Genomic DNA, 17,975 nt, shown 5'->3' on the forward strand with positions numbered 1-17,975 from the left:
AACTAGCATGATCTGATAAACATTTTTATATTAATATGTGCGCACACACGCGCACACCCACAAACCACCCCTCATGTTTTTCTAGAAGAGATGGGGAATGAGTCACAACTGTGGATAATGGAAGACAGGAAAGGAAGTGACGGCATGGTGAAAAGGAACAAGGAAGTGTTCACTATTGTCAGTTAGCTTGTTGTCTAAAGATTGCAACTCTATTCTGGTAAATCCTGTGCAAGCCCTTCTCTGGAATAGCAAAAATATACTTCTCAAAATATCATTGTTACTTAAGGAGAGGTTAGCTGTTTAAAGATACTAGTAAGATGTTGGCAAATAAGAGAAAAATGAAATACAGTAGAAAAAGCCCAGGCTGCAGTCTGCCAAAGAAATCTTTATGTTCATCCCACTTAATATGTACATCCAACAACAGTTTCAATAAACTCTGATCTTTCCTGGATTAAATTCAAAACCAGAGAATTGTAGTTGCCCGTGTAGCCACTTACCAATACAATGAAATTTGTGAAATAACAGGATACTATACCAATGGATTGTTATTCTGTCATACAAGTGTGCTGTTAGAAACTACATGGAATCGGTTAGATAATTTTAAAAAACTAGACAGTGATTATAGGTTGATTCTTATCTGAAATGTATCTAGCAGAATTACAAGAACAGCACATCTTTTTTTTTAGTATGTGCATTTTTAAAAGCCATTAATTTTATCTTTGCACGTAGTCTTGGCCACAACAAGTTCTGTAAGAAAATCAGTGTTTCTGAAAGAAGCTTCAACTTCAAGCTTTACAGAAGTTTGACATGTCTGATAAAGTTTAGGTAATTTAAAGTTACAGATTAGTAATTTACCTTCATAGAATTTTGCTTTTTGTAGTTTTAATTTATAGCAATTGGAAGAAGAGTTCTCTTCATTTGGATAACGTGGAATTAATTAGTTAAAGGACAGTGTTCATTATGGAAGAATGAATTCTGGTTTTCTGAATAATAAATACCAAAGAAAGCTGTGGCAGGCACTTGATCACCCCAAAAAACCTGCATAACTAAAGATTGTCTCCTTAATCCTCCTTTTAACATTTGTGAAAGAATACTCACGGATTAAATCAAATTTAGGAAAAAGCTTTCAATATACATACCATTATATACAAAAAACAGTTAAAACTAAATTTAGACTGCGCAAGGTCAAGCACTCAAAAGTTATGAAATACCAGATTTAGGTTGCTCATGCAAACTTAATTCTGTCTTGAGTGTCCATCCTTGGACATTGAATCAGGCCACGGCCCTGTAGAAAAAAGTGTTTTTAGTTACATGATCGTGTACTGTCTCTTACTTAAGGGCACAAGAAAGCAGAATTAATGTTGCACATGCAACCATAAATTTGGCATTTCCTAACTCTCAAGTACTTGATTTTGCACCGAGAATAGCATTCTTTTGATAGAGTATTTTAAATTAATTTTTTAAGAAGGAAGATGGTAAAAAATAAAGTTTTGCAAGTGCGCAAATAACTAATAAGACTTAGGCTCCTAAATTGTTTCGGAAAATGGGACTTAAGCTTCTAACTCGCTTGGGAACTTCTGAAAATGTTAGTCCAAAACAAGTTTTAATATGTATTTTAGCCCTTAACAACACTCCTTACTCCTAGGGGAATTCTGTGTCACTGCATGTGCGCAGAATTCATATCCCCTGCAGATTTCTTTCCTTCCCCACAGAAAAATGACTGCTGAGGGGGAAGCCAAAAGAGCCATCACACACCCCTCCCCAATAGCATAGGCAGGTTGGTTCAGGCGCCCGGAGCAGCCATACATGTGAGCAAGAGAGACAGACACACTGTCCCTCTTGCTCACTATTGTGGCATGCTTGGCATGAAGGAGCAGGGCTTTGGGGTGTTTCTGAGGAGGTAGGTGTGTGGCAGGCTCTGTCCCCTCAGGCAGAGCAGAATGTAGAAGCCTGCCTGATTAGTGAATTGTTCTGACTGTCTTTGTGAATTCCCTCAGGAGTATAAAACAGGTGTAAAAGTTTTAAGGCTCCTTTACATTGCCAGAGTGGTGTAAAGGATAGCATGGTTTATAAATGCTTATGGTGCTTCAGTGATTAGAGCTGGTGTAAACTTTTGTACTGAAAAAAATTCCTATCCAAATGTGCTCCATGAACTGTTTCCTACTGACCTTTCTGGAGATTGTCAGTAGCCAACATAAATTATGAGTTTGATTCTCACTTGCTCTTCAGTGGCCTATGAGGTACCACTGTGTATATGGCTGCATATATTTGTTGACTAATAACTAGAAATAAAGGATCAAACCTAACTACATTTTTATTATTAGGCAAGGGGATTTGGGGATTTCTTCCAATGCTCCCCGCTTCCATTCTCCATCCATTATATTGCAGTTTAAATAAATTACCTAAATAACTGAAACCAGTGTGATTATATTGCATTATTTTGACAAATAAAACATGCAGAATTTTAAATTATTGTGGCAGAATTTTTAATTTTTTGGTGCAGCATTCCCCCAAGAGTAACTCCTGCCCACCTCTGATGCCATAATGTAACATCAGCAAGTACGAATCCTGAACCTTTGGCATCATAGCTCATACTTCTACTATACTTCAGGTACATAAATAAGGAACAGTAAGAAATACTATCTCATGCTAACTGTTTATAAGGTACCTTCAGGAGTAATTGCAGCAGGACAAACTTCTTTTAAGAGATCTCCCAGGGTATTTAGCTGCCCATTTGCAGCAACAGGACGAAATAACTTCTGTATAAAAGGTCGTTCCGTTGTTACCTGTTTTTAATACAAAAAAGTTAGTAAAACTGCAGTAATTTAAGCTCTAGGAAAATGAATCAATCATACCACTTTTGGGAGGGCTAATGTTTGGCATTTTAATGCCTTACACATTTTTGCCTCTGTTTTCTATCAGAGGCAAAGTGCTACAACCTAGTATGACACAGCTTTTAACAGTTTTATATATGTTGACACATTTATCTTCTTTCATAGGGGAATGGATCCTGGATATACTTTTGAAGATTCCTCCCCACCGTACCCCCTGATTATGTTGCTCAACAACCCTTCTCACAAGAAATGGAATGTCATGAAACCATGATGCAAAATGAAGTTTGAGATATCTTAATGATGGTCAGATGTTAGGTATGGCAGTTAAAAACACTTGTGTTCTATCATTTCTAAAGAAGTGGGTGACAAAAATAAAGTGCTCCTTAATTACGTAAAGAATTAACAGAATTCTAACATAACGAACATAATTCTGTAAAAATTAAAATTGCTTATTACTAGTATTTGCCCAACATGTTCACTATCTCCCTCTCCGCCCCCATGTGACTGTGCTACATGAATTAAAAGAAAAGGTTCTATCCTCCCCTATAATATTTGAGGAAGTTACGGGATACTTCTATCACTTCGGAACCTAAGCCCCATTTTCAGAAGTGCTTTAGGCCCTTAGATTCTAAGTTAATTTTGAAAATGGATCTTAGGCATTTGAGAATTTTATATTTAGGTTTTTCAAACTGTAAAACTGACTAATACAAATCTAGCTTATCAACAACTTTCTAACATGTTATTTAAGAAAGCACTGCAATATGCATGAGCCAGTTACCAGTATGAGGAAAATACTAATATTGTATATGTTACAGTATTACATTACTTAATCATAAAATGCAAACTGGTATTGTTACTAATACAACATAAAGAAATACATTTAAGTATAACCGTAGCATTAGTTCACCTGACGAATGTGCATAGGATATTAACCACATTAACTTTAGCTGTTGTTATGGATTTTATTTATATTTGTACAGTATTTAGCACAATGGGGACCAATGTGGATACTTTTAATATTACCACATAAATGTTAAATAAAAAAATAAAGCTCAACCGAAGCAGATCTTGACTTGGTTAGTATTCATATGGAAGAGACCTCCTATTAGAGCCCAAATGCAGAAGAAAACAGTGGTCCCTCTTTTCATAAATTAATATTGTGCCTGTGCTTCTGGACATCCTTCCACTTCTGGACATCCATGTCCACTTCTGGACATCCTTTCAGCTTACCAAATTCTTCCTACAGTTTCAACTAGATACAGTATTTTTCACTTCCTAATCCACCACAATATTTAGTGTTGGACTGTACTGTTCAGTAAATCAGCAGCTGGCAAAGTTAATCCTATCTAGAAAATCAAAAATACCCTCAGGTGCATGAGCATGGCTCCTGAGGCAAGAAATTGGTCCACAGTTTGCAGGCACTTTGTACTGATATTGACAATAAAATAATTTTCAACTTCTACTTTTAAAAAAGTAAATATTCAACTGTTGGTCAATATATTTTTCTAGGAAGTTTAAATTTATTGCTATTAAATATAAAAGTATTAAATAAGATCTATATAGCACCATAAATGTGTACTGCACTTCAGAGGATAAATGAAGACTGAGCCCCATTCCAAGAAGCCCTTACAATGTAAGCAATGATTTAAAATGTTAGGAGGTAAGTAGGGACAGCATCAGGAAGGGGTAGGATGAAGCCATGGATAGTAAGACCACATGGTCACGTGGGAGCCTACTGTATGCTTTCTGAGTTGCATTCACATTGCAAAATGACAGGGTTTTGACCAGAGTCACAGTGGGACTCAGGCTCTGACCCTACCCGCAGCAGGATCCTAGGACCTAGGTCCTGAGTGCTTGCTCACCCAAGTCAGACTCATTTGTGCGGGGACGAAAGCAGGTTAGGCTCAAACCTGGGCTAAGTGTGCAGAGTAGACATACCCTTAGTGATTGCATTTTTTGTATATGCATTTTATTAGAGTATAGTTTATACGTAACTCTGAAGATTAACTGCATTTTGAACTGATAAACTGGAAAAGAAAGATGGTCCAATAATAATGACACTAGCCTGGGAGATCCAGGTTTAATTCTCTGCCTTGCCACCGATTTCCTTGTGACCTTGTCTAAGTCATTTAGTCTCTCAATCCTTCCATTCTCCATGTGTAAGGTGGGGATAACAGCACTACCTCTACCTCCTAGGGGTGTTCTGAGGAGAAATGTAATAAAGATTGGGAGCTGCTCAGATATTTGGTATAGAAATGCGGGTCATAATACATAAAACAGACTAAGAAGGGACCTAAATTGAGGGGAATGTATAATTATATATTAAGTTAGGAGTGAAAAGCTCCTTTACTTTTGCTCCACAATCATATAGTCTAAAAAAAGTTACCCCTGCTTCCCTGGTTCTTTTTGGCATCAACAGCACATCAAATACTGCATAAAATCCACAATTAGATTAGCCAGACATTTTATTCAGGATGCAGCTTAAAATGAAAAAAGCATAACCCACAGATAAATGTTGAGTTTTAATCTCAAAAACCATAGAGTAATCAGACTTTCCATCTAAATGAAAGTCTTGGGTTTCCTAACTAAATATTCTAGGAAGGGTAATTAGCTGTTACCCTAATTGTATTCAACCACTGCAAATTACCTTACATTCTGAACCCACACTAGAAACATCCTTAAAATTTCCATATGTGGACAGTTTGGCAACATAAAAAAGTAAAACTTTAGTCTTTCCTGCATACTCCATTATACTTACAGCAACATGCCAAAAATCATATTCTGCAGAACTTTGGTAATGACCATCGTACTTTAAAACAATTGAAGTGTTTCTGATAAAGCAATAATTTATCATTACTTTTAAACAAGTGTAAACTTAACCACAAATTTTTAAAATGAGCAATTGGAGCTCACATAATTATTTAAGTTTCCCATACTTAGGACAGTACAGGCACATTTAACTACTCTCAAAAAATGAAATATATTATACTTATTTTACATAACTTGTACCAAATTTTATGTTGTTATCCAGTAAAAAGTATATTTTCCCATGAAATATTTCCTAAAAAATGTCTTTGGCTTTGCATAAATGCTTTCAATTAGAAATCCTAATAAAAAGAAAAAGTGTTTAAGTTACAGGTGATAGAAATAGCTTATAACCAACAATACTGTCTGACCAAAAGTATTACAATACTGCATTCTTAGATTATATTTTTAGTAGAGGAAAGGTAAGGCATAACTCACTTTGGTGGAAAAAAATGTAGACACTTTGGACCATATATTGCCTTCATCTACACTCTTCAACGTTAAGAGGAGCTGTGTACATGCTTACTGAAGACAATACAGTCCAAACTTTCCAAGGTCAAGCTTCTCATCCTCACCTTCAGTTTGAGGACTCAGCTTCACCTCTCTCCCCCATTCCACTCTCTAACTTTGTTCACTGCACCGTGTCCCCACCTTGGAGTTCTTTCTGGCTGTTCACACTATTGGATTATTGGTAAACTAACAGGTGGGCCACCAATAGAAGAACCAACTTCACAGTGTGTCCACAATACCTAATGCTATTTTGTCCAACATTCACATTTGTGCTTCACTAGAAAGTTTCAGTTATTGCCCTCTGAGTATCTCCGTTTGCATCAGAGTTCTCTGAAGCAAGGGTCAAGAAGGCCTTTGGAGACTTCCAAGAACCAAATGAACAGGGGAAGAAGAGGTCTAACTCCCATAAATCCCTCGGTGCCAGTGCCATTTCCTAAACCTTTCCTCAAATGGAGCCCAGCCTGAATGTTCAATTCTCACTCCTTGCGCAAGAAGGAGTTTTTGAAAAGCAGTCAGGAGGGCCTCCACGGAGCTTGATACTCCAATGAACTAGAGATTGTATTATTCAGCGGTGATAAAAACCTCAGTGAATTATCATGGCAATTTAGGTCACACAGAGTGATCAGGCAAGGTACTTCTCTTTGCACTCGAGATGGAAAGGACATCATAAACTAATGCTAGATCAGTGCAATAGTAGAATGAAGGGAAAGCAAGTATGTAGTGGTCATATAACTGGACTAACAGAAGTTACTTATTACAGACTAACAGGATGATCAAAATCTCTTTGCAGAGGATCCCACCAAGGAAAAATGGCAATTTTTGAGAGAACATGGGAAAGGCTGTTAAGTTTTCAGTAGCATAATTCCCGCTGATATTAGAGGAATAGCTTATTGGAAGGAGAATGAAGATCTGAGTTTCAAGTCATGACAGACAAATATACATTGCCCCAAAATGTGATTACAAAGCTGGAAGTCTTGCTTTATTTGTTTACTTTGGTCCCACGGGTTAAGATAAGAAGTGCTAAGATTAACAAGTATCTCCATAAAAAGAACAGGAGTACTTGTGGCACCGTAGAGACTAACAAATTTATTAGAGCATAAGCTTTCGTGGGCTACAGCCCACTTCATCGGATGCATAGAATGAAACATATAGTAAGAAGATATATATATACACATACAAGCAGACACACACACACGCACACAGAGAAGGTGGAAGTTGCCATACAAACTGTAAGAGGCTAATTAATTAAGATGAGCTATTATCAGCAGGAGAAAAAAAATTTTTGTAGTGATAATCAAGATGGCCCATTTAGACAGTTGACAAGAAGGTGTGAGGATACTTAACATGGGGAAATAGATTCAATGTGTGTAATGACCCAGCCACTCCAACTAACACAGTTGCTACTCTGAAAAGTATCTCCATGAGATTTATAGAGCTTTATTTCCTATCCAATATCAGTAAAGGACAGGCAATGTAATTATTTCCTTAACTCTCACGGCCTGCATTATTTGTACATTTATTTTACATATTACCAATCAGCAAAATATGCTAATAATTGTTTATTATACATTAAACAAGACAGCTTGAAAGTCGACTGCAGATAGGCAAAAACCACCAGCAAAGTGTGGAGAGGGAAGCAAAGACTGGTGAGGTAGGAGGAAACGTGAACACTTTCGCTCTTAAGTGACACTTCATCTGCATGTTTACAACCACTGTTTATGAAGTTCATAAGATCCCCACAACACTCTTCCCTTAGTTCCCAAGCCTGCAAAATCAACTCCATTGGTACATGTTACCACAAAACACGCTAGCTTGTGCCATCCTTGTCTTCCTCCTACCAAACATACTTAAGCCATCATCCCCTAGATCCTGAATCCATCCAGATTCTGGCAAAATGTCCAGCAACCACCAGACTGTCTTTCTGGTCCACCCTCCTCAGTCTCCATGTGCCTTTCTGAGATACAATGTAGCATCTCAGTCCTATCCAAAAACAGTGCTTGTTCTGTGAAAAGGCAAGTCATGAAGATCTGGTCCAGTGAACAATATTTTCGACCCTGACCCAGACCTTCTGTTATTCATCGAGGTCTTACTGCGAGGTTATAAAGGATCTTCAACAACCTTTCTGCTAACAGATAAAGCACAAAATGGAGTATTAGTTTTGCTACAGACCACCAAGTAACACTAGGAAACAGGATGACTGCCTTTTATGCACCTATCTACAATGTATGCAGAAAAAAATTGCGTCATCCTGGGGCACTTCATTTGAGTGATATACACTGGAGGTCTCATGCTGCCAGCACTAAAACATCCTTGGGGTTTCTAAAATTTATAGATGACAATTTTCTAACAAAAAATATCACAGCCAACACAGAGTTTTATTTAGTATTAGACCTAGTCCTAACATAAAGCGTTGTTCATCACAGCCAGCATTGACACAGAAATTGAATACAGGATATGCTGTGCTAGCACATCTTTTGGAAGACTACTCAAACGAGTCCTCAATGACAGGGATCTACAAACAGGTACCAAGATCTTGGTTTACAAGGCAGTTGTCATCCCCACCCTTCTCTGGGTAACCTACAGAAGACAGCTCAAGCGGCTGGAGGGTTCCAGCAGCAGCGCTGCCTCAGGAGGATCCTCAGGATCAGCTGGGAAGACTGACACATTAACATCAGTCTTCTCTCTGCAGCCAACATCAACAGTACAGAATCGCAGGTCATGAAATATAAATTCCTCTGGGCTGGCCACTGTGTACGTATGCCTGACACTCGCCTCCCGAAGCAAGTACTCTTCTCTCAGCTAAGTCCGGAAAAAAGGGCTTGCGGAGGTAGCAGAAGCATTTCAAAGACATACTGAAAGGACATCTTGAAAAGGGAGCATTAACCCAACAAACTGGAGGACCAGGTGTGGAAAAGAACACAGTGGCGCCACACCATACAACAAGCCACAGCTCACTTTGAAGAGAACAGATGTCCTCATGAGACAGAGAAGCGACAAAGGAGGAAAGAAAGGGCACAGCACTCCAGCCAACAACTATGTCTCCTCCAAAATTACACCTGTCACTTCTGTGGGAAAATCTGCAGGGCAAGAATTGGGCTCCTCAGCCACTTAAAAACCACCAATGAACCCCTTTGGCAGACAGCATCCTCGTATTGAGGGATAGCTGAAGAAGCAGCTAATTACAGAACTAAAAATTAATTGCAGCATAGGTACAAGTGATCATGACTTGATTTCACTTATAGCAAGCAAGCAGAATGAAGTCTAGACCTGTAAAATATAGATAGATTTACATATATACATATACTTGGTGCTTTAACAGGGCCAGTTTCACAAAGCTGAAAACAATTACGAGCCAAATCAGCTGGGAAGAACAATTTAATCAGAAAAATGTGAATGACAATCGGGAATAATTTAAGAACACCTTACTAGATGCTCAAAAAAAGCCACAAGCCCACTACTGAAGAAGAAGGCCATGCTGGTTAAAAAACTGGCCTGGTTTAGAAGGGAAGCGAAGGAAGCTATGTGAAATTAAAAAAACATAACTGGAAGAAAGAGGGAGTAGATAGTAATGAATATTAATCAGAAGTTAAGAATTGTAGAAAATTGATAAAGGAAGCAAATGGACAAAAGGAGAAATCTATGGCCAGCGGAGTTAAGGGGGTGGGGAAAGGAAAAAAAAAAAGGGGGGGGGGATTTTTAAAGTTTTTTAAGAACAAAAAGAATCCTGACAACAGTACTGGTCCATTACTAGATGGAAATGCAAGAATTATCAATAATAATACAGAAAAGGCAGAAGTGTTCAATAAATATTTCTGTTCTGTATTTGGGAAACACAGATGATATCATCTCATCAAATTGTCATAACACTCTTTACATTCCATTAGTATCTCTGCAGGATGTTAAACAAAAACTAATGAAGTTGGACATTTTTAAAACAGCAGGTACAGTTAACTTGCAACCAAGAGTTTTACAATAGCTGTCTGTGGAGTTTGCTAGACAGTTAATGTTGATTTTCAATATGTCTTGGAGCACTGGGGAAGTTCAACTGGAAGAAAGCTGATGCGCCAATTTTTGAAAAGGGTAAACAGGATGAACCGCATAATTAAAGGCCTGTCAGCCTGACATTGATAATAGAGCAGCTGATATAGGACTCAATTAATAAAGAAAGAATTAAAGGAGGAAATATTAGTGCAAATCAACATGGTTTTATGAATGCTACTGCTAAATTATTCTTTATCTTATTCTGCTAAATACTGCTTTTGTAAACCTTCTGTCATGCTGTCAAGTTGCAGTGTAACATCATGTTTCAGAGTGCCAGGTTTCCCATACTAGATAATAGAGCTAGTCATAGAATTCTTTGAAACAAGAACTAAATAATGGTTTTACATCTCCATTCTGTAACTAAAACCATGCAGTGAAAGGAAGGAGTATAAACATGCTCAGCACACGTATATAGAAGTTACCAGAAAAACTGACTCACTGGCAGGATGGGACAGATTTATTTGATTTGCAATGAAGTCAAATAAAGAACTAAACACATGATTTTTTTCAAAATATTTTTAATAAATTATGTATTTTCAATCACTATCAAAAATTATCGTATTTTCTTACAGTATTTACTGTACTATAACAAACATTTTCAATTTATCTAGCAGCTGTATCAGAACTTCAGCAGTTAAACAATGAAGATAAAGCTTTAGTTTAATTGTGCAGTTAGCCACTTTATGTTGATAACTAATGTGAAGTATATGTTCCACATTGTCTTAATTGCATGACTTCAACATTTCCATCCCACCATCAACCTCAGCCTGGACTAGTCCACACAAGAGATCCACTTCCTGGACACTATGGTGCTAATAAGCGATGGTCACATAAACACCACCCTATACCGGAAACCTACTGACCGCTATTCCTACCTACATGCCTCCAGCTTTCACCCAGATCACACCACACGATCCATTGTCTACAGCCAAGCTCTAAGATATAACCGCGTTTGCTCCAACCCCTCAGACAGAGACAAACACCTACAAGATCTCTATCAAGCAATCTTACAACTACAATACCCACCTGCTGAAGTGAAGAAACAGACTGACAGAGCCAGAAGAGTACCCAGAAGTCACCTACTACAGGACAGGCCTAACAAAGAAAATAACAGAACGCCACTAGCCGTCACCTTCAGCCCCCAACTAAAACCTCTCCAATGCATCATCAAGGATCTACAACCTATCCTGAAGGATGACCCATCACTCTCACAGATCTTGGGAGACAGGCCAGTCCTTGCTTACAGACAGCCCCCCAGCCTGAAGCAAATACTCACCAGCAACCACACACCACACAACAGAACCACTAACCCAGGAACTTATCCTTGTAACAAAGCCCATTGCCAGCTGTGTCCATATATCTATACAGGGGACACCATCATAGGGCCTAATAACATCAGCCACACTATCAGAGGCTCATTCACCTGCACATCCACCAATGTGATATATGCCATCATGTGCCAGCAATGCCCCTCTGCCATGTACATTGGTCAAACTGGACAGTCTCTACGTAAAAGAATAAATGGACACAAATCAGATGTCAAGAATTATAACATTCAAAAACCAGTCGGAGAACACTTCAATCTCTCTGGTCACTCGATTAGAGACCTAACAGTGACAATTCTTCAACAAAAAAACTTCAAAAACAGACTCCAACAAGGGACTGCTGAATTGGAATTAATTTGCAAACTGGAAACAATTAACTTAGGCTTGAATAGAGACTGGGAGTGGATGGGTCATTACACAAAGTAAAACTATTTCCCTATGTTTATCCCCCGTTCCTCAGACGTTCTTGTCAACTGTTGGAAATGGCCCACCTTGATCATCACTACAAAAGGTTTTCTCCCCCCAACCCTCCCGCTCTCCTGCTGGTATTAGCTCATTTTAAATAATCACTCTCCTTACAGTGTGTATGGTAACACCCATTGTTTCATGTTCTCTGTGTATATAGATCTCCCCACTGTATTTTCCACTGAATGCATCCAATGAAGTGAGCTGTAGCTCACGAAAGCTTATGGTCAAATACATTTGTTAGTCTCTAAGGTGCCAGAAGTACTCCTTTTCTTTTTAATTTTTGTACAAGTGCCTTGACGTATTACGAATAGAAGAGTTTTATAAACAAAAAAATTAATAGGACACACCCTAGGACATTTAAGCAGTATTGGTAACAGTCATACACATTTCAAGTTAAGCACATGCTTAAGTGCTTTGCTAGATCAAATTCTAGAGATGCCTCTGTGACCATTTGTTTGTATATCTGATTTGAATACAATCATGGTAACTATGCACTTAAGTTACATCTTCCAAAATTATGGCACATTCACGGTTTCCTACTCTGGAGATCACGTGTTCATGTGAAATTATAAAAAGTTATAATGGAAGCTGTTAAAAAATGCTTTGTAATAAAATTTAGAAAAGGTAAACTTGCTCAATGAATCATTATTTTTCTATTACAGATGAGTATGCACCAGCTACTCCCAATTATATTCTACAGTTACTTACAATATGCAGATAAAGTTTGAAAATAATCAGACTTGTCATTATTTAGACTTGAAAGACCTTAACTTGCATATAGCCTCATTAAGGTAAAAGTTAAGGATTATACATTAAAGTATTAACTTTCACAAGTTCTATGCAAGTTTGAAGCTCTTTAGTTCTTTAAAAATTAATATTTACTATTTTAAAAAGCTGAAACAAATACACATGCAGTAGGCCCTTGGCAGAAGCTTCTAGTTGCCAGGGTCTGTTATTTGGCAAATGTTATCATTACGTCTACAGGTGTAACAAAGTAAAGTGATATTAAGCTAAAGACCACTAGTGTCAACTGAGACTGTAGTTAAATTAAGGCAGTCATTAGAATTACATACACATCTGGAATGAATTTAGGATTTTTTTATATTTATATAATGTAGTAAGGCTTATTACAGTTGTGTCTAGACAAGAATAGTTTTTGGTCACAAATGGTTAAGGACAATTTTCCTAATCCCATGTGGGCAACAACTCAACCCATCCTCACATTGGACAGGATATGTTCTATGGAACAACTGTGATTCTTCCCTGATCTACACGATTAACAACCACCACCTACCAGTACTGTATTACAAACCTATAAAGAAACATGGCAACTATTTAGACTGGCTCTCCCACACAGATGGCTCATGATGATTCTTTCTTGTTAACCTCCCATAAAAAAGAAACTACCCGAAATATCAGACTTTCATATCGTTTATTCAAATTGGCAGGATGCCTCCCAGACTTATTTTAGAAAAATCTTTTCAGAAGAGCAATAAAGCCAATTGTTATTACAATTTGAAAGCTAAACTAATAGCATGTGTTCTAGTGTTTGGAATAGGACATATGCCTACTCAGAAAATACACTTTACTAAACTGAGGTGGCTCAAAGTTTAATATGTTGATCTAATTACATTATCTTAAGAAAGAACTGTTACTTTACAATAACTGTGGTTCTTGGAGATGTGTTGTCGGTATGGATTTCATGCTACGTGAGCATGCACCCCATGAACATAAGATCAAATTATTTTGGGAATAGTGTCCCTGTATACCTCCGCATCCCGAACACACCTGAAGGCACATAGAACAGGATGGGCTCAATCATCCCTCAGCTCCTTTCAATACAGAATCTTGTAATAGCAGGGAAGGAGGTCAGGTTGTCGAATCCATGTGGACAACACATCTCTAAGAATCACAGTTGCTGTAAGGTAAGTTACCTTTCTTTGTTCTTTGAGAGATTTTCCACATGGATTAAACTCTTGATGACTAACAAGCAGTTATTGTTTTGTTTGAAGGTTGGTACTAGCACTCCTGCTTAAACAATGACTGTAGGACAGCCCTACCAAAGCAGGCATGCAGTCTCTACCAAAGAATAGCATCTACCAAGCCTCTACCAAAGAATAGCATCAAAGTGATGGGCTATGAAGTTGACCTTTGCAGCAGCATGCTGAATGAGACAACACTGCATTTATCAAAGTCAGAGAAGAGGTTGTTCAGTAATCAAAACATGAGAAGATGAGTTCCTGGACAAAAGTTTTAACTCTATGAATGGATAGGAAAGACTGTATCATAGAGATGTTATGCAGAAAGAATTTACAAGATGTAGACATAGTCTGGATGGGAGGAGTCATCTTTGATGCTCAGTGTACTGTCCACCACCTACCTCTTGCATCTCCATGGTGCTCAGCCAGCCAACATCCAGACTGTCAGTTGCAACAACTTTGGATCTGGATGCAATATTTAGACCTGATCTTGTGACACCAGGTCCAGGCAGCCTGGAATCCTGATTCATAGGTGCATGGACATCTAAAACAAGCCCAACAGGGAGCTATGAGGATGAATCTCGCCTGATCTCATCTGGCTTTAGCTATTGTCTGGGAATTAGTGAAAACGATAGAAAGGCATAAAGAAGGAAGGCACTGTAGAAGGAAAGCATCCAGTAAAGACGCTGGGCTCATGCTGCCTCCTCCTCTTGCACAGAAGTTTGGACACTTGGTGTGTCCTGGGTGATGAACAGGTCTATGACTGAGTTTCTCCACTGGTGGAATATCAAGTTAGTGATGGATTTCAGCAATCACCACTCATGGCTGATGATGGATTGCCTGCTTAGAAAGTCCATCAGGCTGACTTCATCTTCTGAAAGGTGCAGGACTGTTGGGATGGAAGGAACACCACTTCCATAGCCTGATCGCTTTCTTGAGGGGAGGAGGAGGAGAAGGGATGAAGAGTGCCCTCTCCCTTGTTCATGTAGTACATTGCACATGTATTGTCTCTTACTATCTGCATTCCTGAGTGTAACAGGGCCAGGAAGAATACCATGCACGCCAGTCTGATGGCTCTGACCTCTAAAAAGTTTGTGTAGTTTCATTTCTTCCAGGGTTCAAGTCCCTTGTATTTGCAGGTGGGCTTCCCAACCTTGCTAGATGTGTTCATAACTAATGCTCTGGGATGGTGATGTAGACACAATTGACACCCCGTTCTACACACTGTTAAGCAGCAGCTGATATCAGATTAGTGCCAGGAGTACTTGGGATGCAACTTACTCATCTCATGCTTTGCAGGGAAATAGACTGATCTGAGTCAGAGATGCAAGGATCTCAGGAGAAGTCTGATGTATGTACATGCATCATGAATGTACATGCAGATAAAAGCCAAACATAAGGCTACTATTCTTGATGGGTGTTAAAATCAGTTTTCCATAATGTCCAGAGTGAGAAATCTGTCCTGAGGTAAGTGAGCCCTTGCCATGCTGGAGTCTATCCTGGCTCCTATGAACTTTATCTTCTGTTATAAGGCAATTTCTGCAATAGGATGAGAGAGAATCTCTCATAGTTCACCAGGAGGCCCAGCCTGGCAAACAGGGGGCGAGAGCACTGATTACACCTTTCAGAGCTTCCTGATGTGACCTGCCTCTGATCAGCAAGTCAAGATACAGATAGACACTGCTGCCCTTAGAGTACTCTGCCATTATGACTAAGCATTTTATAAAGACTCTTGGTGTTGTGGAGAGTCTGAATGGCAGCACCTTGAGGTACTTTCTGAGAGTTGAATGGATTGTGATGTGGAAGTACATGTCCTGTTAGTAGATGTCCACAAACCAGCTCTGAGCATGTAGGGATGGAACAATGGAGGCAAATATTACCATCCCAAATCTGAGACAGCTGCAGATGTATTTGTTTAGTCTCCTCCTAGGATAGGATGAAGACTCCCTTTCTTTTTCAGAATGCAAGTATTGGGAGTAGAAACATCTTCCCCTGTAATCCTGTGGATCCTCTTCTACAGCTCCTACACAAAGTAACAAGACCACTTTTGTTTGAAAATGTTATCAGACGGATCCTTGAAGAGAGACAGAGAAGTGGAGAGGGTAGGGAATAAGGAAGTGAATTGCCATAGGAAACAATGTTCAATACCCATTTATTGGCTGTAACGTCCATCCACATCGGGTTGAAAGGGACAAGGTATTTTCCAGAGGTCAGTTCCACGGTGGTCTTGGCATGGCTCTAAACTGTCTCATCAAATCTGCTGCTTTTGGGAGGAAGGTTGGTGTGAGATGGAGGAGAAAGATGATGGGCGCCTCCACATATATGGAGTCACTAACTAAGTGGATACTCAGGATGGAGACAGAAAAAGATAGTGTTTCTCAGTCTCTGAGGTGGCTGGTACTGGAAGAGCTTGCAATACACTCTTCTTCTTCTCCTTCCCATTTCCCAGCTAGCTGGGGTTGCGTCACCAGCTCAGTCTTTTCCAGGCTTCCTGGTCCAATGCTCACTCCATATCCACTCTGTCCTCCCACACAAAATATAACCTCTGTTTTCTTGTCCATCTCCTTGCTCTCTGCCGATGAACTCTAATCTCAAATGCCTCCCTAACAGGATTTCCTTCATCCATCCTTCATACATGCACAGATCATCACAACCTCCTCTCTTGCAGCTTCTCTCTGATACCTCGGATGCTGGTCTCACTCTTGGTTACAATCATTCTGCATGTGATCCAACAATGTCGCTCCTCTCGCTGCCCTCAGACAACCAATTGCAATGGCTTCAAGTCTTCTCAAGTTCTTCTCTTTGGTTGCCCATGTCTCTGATCTGTACAGAACAGCTGGTCAATCATGGTTTGATACAGTTGTCCCTTAAATAGTCTGGGTATCTGTTTATCATAAATCACTCCACTTGTCTTGTACCAGACTTCCCATGTGCTCAGCAGCCTTGCTCACAATTCTCTGTTGGTTTCTCCATTGGCCACTAACCAGCCCCAAGGTATTTAAATGCAGAAAGATGATTTAGGTGCTGGCTCTCAATGTTGATATTCCATTTGTCTTGGGTCCACTTGAGTCACCCACATGACTTCAGTCTCCTCTTTACTAATTTTGTGGCCACCGCTTGTTAATATCCTGTTCAAGAATCAATTGTCTGGACCAAATAGTACTCACTACTGGCCATTAGCACAGTATTGTCTGCATAGATCAACTTCAAACCATTTGGATTTGCTTACTTATGAAGTCCATCACAATTATGAACAGTAATGGGTTAAGTGCTGAGTGGTGCCCAACCTTCCTTTCAAAACCCTACATTACAACCAAAAATCATCCGCACCTTTGTCAGACAAACCCATCACCACCTGGACATGGTCCTCCTGTACCCCACAGAATTGTAGCAGAGGCACAAGCCTAGGTACTTTCTCAAATGCCTTCTCCAAACTGAGGAAAGCCCATCCATGCTTGATGTTTCCCTCCAGCTTCTTTTCCAACAACCATCTAATGGTGAATGGACCATCTATCATCCCATTTCCTTTTCCAAAACTAAACTGCTTCTTTCCTAAAATGAATATATAAGGAATATATAAGGAACATTTTTAAGGGTCAGCATATTGTAAATATAACAAGAAACAAATAGCTAGATATTTAGCCAAACGAATTAAAATTTTGAAAAATGTATACTCAGCAATATATCCAACCCACATCAGCTGCACATGTGGCAAGGAATTAGCCAGCTAAGAACTTCAACTAAATTCCTGCAGTTTAATATTAGAATACTTTCAGACATTTCTTACACTTGTTAATTCAGACCATATTCCTAGACTATGTTGTCATTCCCTTTTTTTTTTTTTTTTGGTTTGTTCCATGTACACAAATTTATTTTCAGACTGCCTGAAAATATTTATTGGTCTTTTCCAACAGACTCAGAACAGTGTACACCTTTGCCTATCCTGACTTTTCAGTTTGCTTCACAAATTTAACATGAATCTTTTTTATTTCAATCTAAAAAAAGGAAATTAA

At 38.9% G+C, this 17,975-nt stretch overlaps 1 protein-coding gene across 6 annotated transcripts in view; it reads right to left on the reverse strand.

The window, feature by feature from the left end:
- Positions 1–17,975, reverse strand: part of ATG5 (autophagy related 5) — a 122,957-nt gene that overhangs the window by 29,731 nt on the left and 75,251 nt on the right. For 5 of the 6 annotated variants that reach the window (XM_073336911.1, XM_073336909.2, XM_073336908.2 and 2 more), the window contains one exon: positions 2,669–2,786. In XM_073336911.1, coding sequence (XP_073193012.1) covers positions 2,669–2,786 — 118 coding nt within the window. Of the gene's footprint in view, positions 1–1,211; positions 1,286–2,668; positions 2,787–17,975 lie in introns of all 6 variants that reach the window. The other variant, XM_073336913.2, reaches the window with a different exon arrangement.

The sequence above is a fragment of the Lepidochelys kempii genome, chromosome 3 (assembly GCF_965140285.1).
Source record: "Lepidochelys kempii isolate rLepKem1 chromosome 3, rLepKem1.hap1, whole genome shotgun sequence".
Lineage (NCBI taxonomy): Eukaryota > Metazoa > Chordata > Testudines > Cheloniidae > Lepidochelys > Lepidochelys kempii.